This window comes from Crocuta crocuta, unplaced genomic scaffold (genome assembly GCF_008692635.1).
Source record: "Crocuta crocuta isolate KB4526 unplaced genomic scaffold, BGI_CrCroc_1.0 scaffold866, whole genome shotgun sequence".
NCBI classification, from domain to species: Eukaryota; Metazoa; Chordata; class Mammalia; order Carnivora; family Hyaenidae; genus Crocuta; species Crocuta crocuta.
The window spans coordinates 291,672-300,033 of NW_027531900.1; the positions used below are offsets into that span (position 1 = coordinate 291,672).

Genomic DNA, 8,362 nt, shown 5'->3' on the forward strand with positions numbered 1-8,362 from the left:
TTTGTCGGAGAGAGAACCTGGCAGGCTGAGTGCCGAGAACAGGTGCAAGAGACCAATTATGAGATGGTTACAGAAACGAAGGGGAGGGTGAGAGGGAGCCCAGGGACGGAATGAAATGACCAGATAAGAGACAATGAACAAGAAAAACTTGACAGGGTTTCGCATTTGATTTGCTGACAAGCATCATCATGTGTGAAACCCAGAAGACTGACAGCATCTGCAGAACAGGGAATTTGGAACAAGTTTGAGAAGTCAAAGTGGTTAAGATGATGAGATGGAAAAAATACAAGTCAGACATGTTTTCTTTTTCTTTTTTTTTTTAATGTTCTTATTTATTTCTAGGAGACAGAGAGAGAGACAGCGTGAGCAGGGGAGGGCCAGAGAGAGAGGGAGTCACAGACCGAAACAGGCTCCAGGCTCTGAGCTGGCCGTCAGCACAGAGCCCGACGCGGGGCTCGAACCCACGAACCGTGAGATCATGACCCAAGCGAAAGTCAGACGCTTAACCAACTAAGCCACACAGGCACCCCTAGTCAGACATGTTTTCAAGTTACACAGACATAGTAGCTGGAGAGCCAGCAAAGAAAGGGGGAGCTGAGGATGTCTGCTCCTCGGCCCACGAGAATGAGAGAGACGAGAGATCTGTCAGTCCTTCACAGGACTCACTAACAGAAGCAATGGTAGGATGGGAGTCAAATTAATATAACAGTGAGCCCAAATTTGCACTGTTTTTAACATCTGAATTTTAGGGGGCACCTGGATGGCTCAGTTGGTTAAAGCGTCTGACTTCTGCTCAGGTTATGATCACGGTTCATGGGTTCGAGCCCCACGTTGGGCTCTGTGCTGACAGCTCAGAGCCTGGAGCCTGCTTCAGATTCTGTGTCTCCCTCTTTCTCTGACCCTCCCCTGCTCACACTGTCTCTCTCTCTCAGCAATAAATAAAACATTAAAAAATTTTTTCAAAAAAATCTGAAATTTTTTACTGCAATACTGAAGTTAATCAATGTGCTAGGACAGCCCAATTTCTGTCATACACAGTGAGCAGGTAGGAGATTAAATATGGAAGACCCATTGAGCACCCAGAAACAAGAAAAGAGAGGGCTCAGTTTAGGCTGACAGCTTAATAGGGTTGTACATGGAAGCTAAATAGTTCTTTAAAGAGAACGATCAACCTTTTTATGTCACAACCTCACACAGATAGCCATACTTTTGGATGCATCTCATAAAAAACACAAAAAGAGTGTAAACCATATCAACTCCCATTTTAAAAAGTTTTTGTTCATTCTGCTGAAAATAACCCAACATACCTTCCACTCAGTGGAATATCTCATCACAATTGCTCGGCACTGATTGTTATACTCTACAATCCCCATTTTGGCTACATCCTCCGGTCCTCTGATCCCCAGTGTCTTATCAATTTCATATTCCTGAAAATTTGTGACAAGATTATTAATGTCCCTGCCTATGAAAAAGATTCAAGTCAGCAACTCTAGAACATTAAACAGTTTTAAAAAATACTAGGTCTCAAAAATCTACAGAGAAGATGAACCATAAATGGTTCTGTAGAAACAAAGTACGTTATAGGAAAAATTCATCATACTATCACATATCATATAATGAAATCCAATGCTTATTAAAAAATCAGAACATTATAAGGCTGGTGACTCAAACATACCACAGGTAAGCCATGACAATCCCATCCAAACCTTCTGTCAACGTGAAACCCACTCTGGTGAGCATATCTGGTAACTATATCTTTAATTGTCCCTGCAAGTATATGTCCATAGTGAGGCAGTCCAGTTGCAAAAGGAGGTCCATCGTAGAATGTAAATCTAATGGAGATAATAAAAATGTGTTGTTACTTTAAAACAGCAAAAATTTAGGATAGTTTTGTATAATTAGGTCCTATCACAACAGAGTCTTCAGGGAGAAGAAAAGCAGCAAGATAAAAAAATTCACAGACATACATGGTTAGGTATTTACTCAAAGTCCTGCCTTCAAAAAAAAACTAGTTATGGTGGAGCTGAGTGACCTCCATCAGACCATCCACACTTTGTTTTTTAGCCATGACATAAAGCAAGTCACTCACCCTGATCCTGAGTTACCTCATCAGTAAAACAGGGCAACAATTTCTATCACATAGGTTTTGAATACTGGAGACATGATGAAAACAGTAAAGAAAGGACTGGTTTTCAGGTGAATAGAGACTAGAGGCAGGAAGTACTCCAAAAGGAAGCTAAGACTAGTCTAAGTGCTTAAATGAAGGTAGTAATAATGAGAAACATGGAAAGGAAGAGGGTGATACATAACCTCTAGAAGACCTTTTAAAGAAAAGGAATCTAGCGTGATATTTAAAAACTCATCCATTCAACATGTACCTACTGCTGAAAGTACACTACATAGAGAGCAAGACGACTCTGGAACACAAAGGTGAATGGGGGTTTCTGCTTTCATGGAACTTAAGTCTAAAAAATGACTATTCTTAAGGACTCTACCATTACCAAAGGAATTTACATACTTTGGCTTATGTTTTGATTGCTTTAAACATTCCTGAAAACAATTAAATTCAGACCAGAACTGCAAGATTTTTTCTTCTTCAGCAGGAAAATTGATGTTTTCTGGAACTTGCTGAACCATTTTGTTGCTGCAAGAGAAATTAAATTTTTTATTCTCAACAGAGAATTCAGTAATTACAGAACAGCATATAGTAAAATGAATATATATATTACAATTCATCAGACTACATGACACCTAAAAAAAATTACAGCTTTTTAAAATTAAAGTCCAGCCCTTTAAGTATACAATTCAGTGGTCTGTAGCACATTCATTGGTTGTGCAACCATAGCACGTCTAATTCCCAAGCATCTTTATCACTGCGCACCCCTTCCAAAAACCTGTACACGTTAGCAGTCATTCTCCATTCCCTCCTTCTCCAGGCCCCTGGGAACCATTAATCTGCTTCCTGTCCTATGAGTTTTCCTATTCAGGACATTTCACATAAATGGAATCGTGTGTCTGGCTTCTGAGAATTGTTTTCAAAGTTCATCCATGTTGTAACACATCTTCATACTTCAATACTTTTGGCGGTTGAATAAATATTTCATGGTATGGATACGTCACAGTTTATCCATTCATTAGTTCATGGACATTAGGGATGTTTCCAATTTTTGGCTAATATAAACAATCCTGCTATGAATATTCATGTATAAGTTATCATATGGATGTATGTTTTCAGTTCTCTTGGGTAAATATATCCAGGAGTAGAATTGCTGGATCATATGGTAACTGTTTAACTTTTGGGAAACTACCAAAAAATGTTTTCTAAAGTTGTCTCATTTTATATTTTCCCAGGAGTGAATGAGTATACCAGTTTTGCTACATCCTCACTTCTTATTACCCATTTTTGGATTATAGGAAATCCTAACAGGTATGAAGTAGTATCTCATGGTTTTGATCTGCATTTTCCTAATGATTAGTTGAGCACATTTTCATGTGCTAATGGGCAATATTTATCTCTTATTAGGAGAAATGTCCATTCATCCTTTGTCCAATGTTTAAAATGGGTTTTTCATTGTTGAGTTGTTAAGAGTTCTTTGTATATTTTAGATACAAGTTCCTTATTAGTTATAGAATCTGCAAATATTTTCTCCATTCTGTGGGTTATCCTTTTATTTTCTTCATGTAAGCTGCTAAAGCACAAACACTTAAAACTTTTTAAATTTATTTTTGAGACAGAGTAAGACAGAGCATGAGTGGGGAAGAGGCAGAGAGAGAGGGAGACACAGAATCCAAAGCAGGCTCCAGGCTCTAAGCTGTAAGCACAGAGGCCAACGCGGGGCTCGAACTCATGAGCTGTGAGATCATGACCTGAGCCGAATTCAGATGCCCAACCGACTGAGCCACCCAGGAGCCCCACTTTTTAAAATTTCTGGAAAATGTTTTTGATTACTTTAAGAGAGAGAGAGAGAGAGAGAGAGACAGAGAGAAGGGCAGAGAGAAAGGGAGACAGAAAATCCCAAAGAGACTCTGCACAGACATGGCATAGCCCAACATGCATCTATTTGGAGGTCAAGCTCACAAACCATGAGATGTTGATATGAGTGAGATTAAGAGTTAGATGCTTAACTAACTGAGCCACCCAGGTGTCTCCATCTATTTTTTAAAAATATTTATTTGAGAGTGACCCCATGTGGGAGAGGGATAGAGGGAGAGAATTCCCACCAGCACAGAGCCCGACTTGGGGCTCAGGGACTGTCACATCATGACCTGAGTCAAAATCAAAAGTGGGATGCTTAAGTGACTGTGTCACCTAGGTACTCATCATTTACTTCTGAGATGCAAGGCTGTCTTGGACATCCTGTTCTATACAGGAAAAAAAGAAGAAAAGGACGGGTAGACCATTTAATGAATCCAAGCATCCGTTTCTGACTAGGTATGCCACAAAATGGTATTAAAGAGAAGTTGAGGGCACCTGGGTGGCTCAGTCAGTTAAGTGTCTGACTTTGGCTCAGGTCATGATCTCGCGGTTCGTAGGTTTGAGCCCCGTGTCAGGCTCTGTGCTGACAGCTCAGAGCCTGGAGCCTGTTTCAGATTCTGTATCTCCCTCTCTCTCTGACCCTCCTCTGCTCACGCTGTCTCTCTCTCTCTCTCTCAGAAATAAATAAAACATTAAAAAAAATCGCAGTTGAATGGCATTTTTGACCTTTGGATCTTGTTACGATATCCAGCCTTTCGTAGACAGAGTGTTTGTACACGTCTTAATTTATTAGGGGTCCTGCTGGTTCACTGACTACCTTCTTAGAGGCCAACTGAAACCTAAGTGGTTACATTTGAAGATTAACCCATGTTTGGATATCAACACATTTCTGTCACTTCTAATATTCCTCAAGGCTGCTTCTACAATCTCCAGCATCTACAGGAGCTACTGACAATAGACTTGCCATCCCCACCATGGCTGGAGGAGTTGGAACCTGTATTTTAACAAGATACCCAGGGATCAGCCTACACATCAAAGTTTGTGAGTCACTACTCTTGAACTATTTTAACCATTATTCAGGAATATCTATCTGAAGTTTTCCTATTTTATTTTTTTGAGAAAATACTATTTAAGCTTTCTGTGAAAAGGCTCATACATAACTTTTATAAAACTTTCTAGGGAGCTTCGACTCAAGATAATGGCACTAGTTATCCACGAAGAGCCATGTATCAGTGACCGGGCTATGGTGGCTGCTGAGGAGAAACAGCCCCCATGCATAAATCACAGGATTGCTCTAGCCCTTCACATCCACTGGAGAGCTGTACCTGCAAACAGCATCCAGTAACCACAGGGCCTGGGGTGCGGGGAGCAGAAAGAGGAGGGGAGATTAACCACCAGGTCATGCTAAGGGAAGCAACATCCTCTTCCTCTCTCTAGCCATAACCCTCACCCTCCAATCTTCTGCATTCCAGACTCTCTCAGACCTTTTTAGTGGCAACCTCCTGTTCAGAAACGTGTGTATACCTCCTTGATCTTTACTGGCGTTTACTTCAACAGATCTTAGAAATGCACACAAAAATATTTTTGTTTACAATAAATATCCTGCTCTTCCTTGCCATGCCTGCTCCGGTCTTTAATTCGACGGTACTCGTAGTTCCGCTATTCCTTCCCACTACCTGAAATTTCTGAGTCCCCCACTTGATAGGACCGGATAATCATCACATCCAATTGGCCACCAAAGTTATGTGGGTCAGACCTCTAAGTCTGTTTCTGTTCTTTCTTCTGCCCTCACATGTCTTCTCAGTATGTTACTAGAGTTAAATTTAATCCCAGAGGTGGGTCTATCTCCAGCCCTTTCTCGGTTTGGTGGTATCGTATTATCGTATACCCCACAGATATACTTACACAAATGTATAAGATATTAACTGAAGCAATGTTCCTATAAATACCTGAGTAAGTAAATACCCATGAATAAGTGACTAAAATAAATTGTGGTACATAATACCACATAGACATTAAAAATAATCATAATATATTAGTGCACCTCGGTGTCTCAGTCACTGACTGAGCATTTGACTTTGGCTCAAGTCACAAAATCACAGTTTTTGAGTTCAAGTACCACATCAGGCTCGCTGCCTCAGATCTTTGACTCCCCCTCTGTCTGCTCCTCCCCCGTTCTCTCTCTCTCTCTCAAAAACAAACATTTGAAAAAATAATCATAATATATCAAATACTGCCAAATGTTGAGAAAGAAAAAAGTCACCATTCTAGTAATTTATACCATGTGCATTAGCGTTTTCAAGAAACTTAAAAATATACATATGTAAATGAAATCTATGTTTAAGTAATTTTGTATTTGAATTTAGAAGGCTACCCACCCAACTAAGCTATGGCTACCATCAGGGAGAAGGATTAGGAGGGGGAAGGCATGAAAGAGCACATTTTTATTTATTACTTATATACCACTTTTTTATGTTTTTTTAAATGTTTTATTTATTTCTAAGAGAGAGAAAGAGAGAGACAGACAGCGCCAGCAGGGGAGGGTCAGAGAGAGAGGGAGTCACAGACTCTGAAACAGGCTCCAGGCTCTGAGCTGGCAGTCAGCACAGAGCCCGACGCGGGGCTCAAACCCACGAACCGCGGGATCATGACCTAAGTGAAAGTCGGACACTTAACCGACTAAGCCACCCAGGTGCCCCTATATACCACTTTTCTAAGTACTAACTTCATTACAAAAACGTTTAAAATAAAGAGAAAAATACTGTACCTAACACACCACCTTTCTAAGGAAGAAGCTCTGAAAATACCATTTTTGTATTTAAAAAAATCCAATGACTCCTCTCACACACTATTCTGTTACAGACTTTTCAAGAGGGCAGTCAAGGCCACTTTCCCCCAAATTGCTACTTTTCCTCCTGACCTTCACTCATAAAACGCAGGCAGCAGCTCCATCACCCTCTTGCAGGCGGCTGAGAAACCATACTGCGTTCCTGCAGCTCTCTCCGCAGACTCCAGCACTACTTATTAAGTAACTACTTTCCTCTGAGGCTTTTATCAAGTCCCCTTTTCAGAATTAATATCCTCCCTTTCTCCCGGACCTGTTCCTCTCCCACACGAGCTCCCGTGCAGCTGGACATGTGCTGCCTGCAGAAACATCTCACTGTCCTCCCTCCAGTTAGCTAGCACATGGTAAGTGCTCAAACCCGACCGTCTGAAAGAATCCGCGATCCGGGTCCTCAGTCTCCACCCACGACCCTACTCCCACCTGCCTTTTCAATATGCCCTCCTGCACACGACAACGGAAAGGCTTTGGAACCTGATAGTTGTGGCTGCCACCGCTGGACCTGTTGAGCTATAGGAAAAGTTACTCGACCTTTAAATCTCCAATGTGTCCTCTGTAAAATAAAGGTAACACACTCACAATGCTAATTAATACTAACTGAAATATTGGCTCTCACATGTCAGCTTTGTAAACTATTATTACTTCTTTGCCCGAAAATTCCATCCTATCGCCCTTGCCACTCACTGTCACCGTATCTATCACCTTTCCAAACACACTTAAGGGTGTATCTATGGGGCGCCTGGGGGGCTCAGTCAGTTAAATGCCGACTTCAGCTCAGGTCATGATCTCACGGTTCGTGCGTTCGAGCCCCACGTCGGGCTCTGTGCTGACGGCTCAGAGCCCGGAGCCTGTTTCGGATTCTGTATCTCCCTCTCTCTCTCTCTCTGACCCTCCCCTGCTCATGCTCTCTCTCTCTCTCACAAATAAATAAAAAACATTAAAAATTAAAAAAAAAAAGAGAGTATCTATGCTTGGCTCGCTTCTCTTCCCTGGAATTCACTCTTCAATCACTTACATAGAGAATATGTTGTCCACCATTTTCCTGATACTCTAAAAGCTGCAGGGACACCGGCACCACCCCACCTCGGGAAGAACACACGCACTTTCTGATCCAGCCATAACCTCTGGACTCTCTCCCCTCCAGTTCCTATTCACCTTCAAGGCCCCAAGCCCACCGCAGCTCCTAACACTCCCCTTCTCGCAGCTACAGATCCCGCTGGAAAACGGTCTTCCCCTCCCCTGCTCCCAGCGGCACACGGCGTTATCAGACTGTGTCACGCTGTGCTTACTCCGCTTGAGCTCCAGGGCCCTGGCGGCAAACTCTCCTTCCCGCTGGCCTAGGACTAGATGGTTCCTACGAACGCCGCGCTCAAGTCGTCTCGCCCATCCTCTGAATTTCTCTAGCAAACTACCACACCAAATGCTCGCGACCACTCCAGGGGCCCAGCAAGCAGTGCGGGGCACCCGGGGGACCCCGCGGGTAGGCCGGTGGGGAGGGAGTAACCTGAGGCGAGCCCGTGGGCGGAGGGGGGGGGGAGTACCCG

The 8,362-nt window shown here is 42.6% G+C and overlaps 1 protein-coding gene and 1 non-coding gene across 3 annotated transcripts in view; both read right to left on the reverse strand.

Annotated features, from left to right (window-relative positions):
* The window catches only part of IARS1 (isoleucyl-tRNA synthetase 1), a 68,976-nt gene that overhangs the window by 60,321 nt on the left and 293 nt on the right, over positions 1-8,362 (reverse strand). For both annotated transcript variants that reach the window (XM_077773960.1, XM_077773959.1), the window contains exons 2-4: positions 2,519-2,644; positions 1,676-1,832; positions 1,308-1,427 (exon numbers count right to left, since the gene is read on the reverse strand). In XM_077773960.1, coding sequence (XP_077630086.1) covers positions 1,308-1,427; positions 1,676-1,832; positions 2,519-2,637 — 396 coding nt within the window. In that variant the 5' untranslated portion in view covers positions 2,638-2,644. The remainder of the gene's footprint in view (positions 1-1,307; positions 1,428-1,675; positions 1,833-2,518; positions 2,645-8,362) is intronic.
* Positions 5,199-5,330, reverse strand: LOC144239801 (small nucleolar RNA SNORA84). The gene has a single exon (XR_013337488.1). It is a non-coding gene; the product is annotated as a small nucleolar RNA SNORA84 (small nucleolar RNA).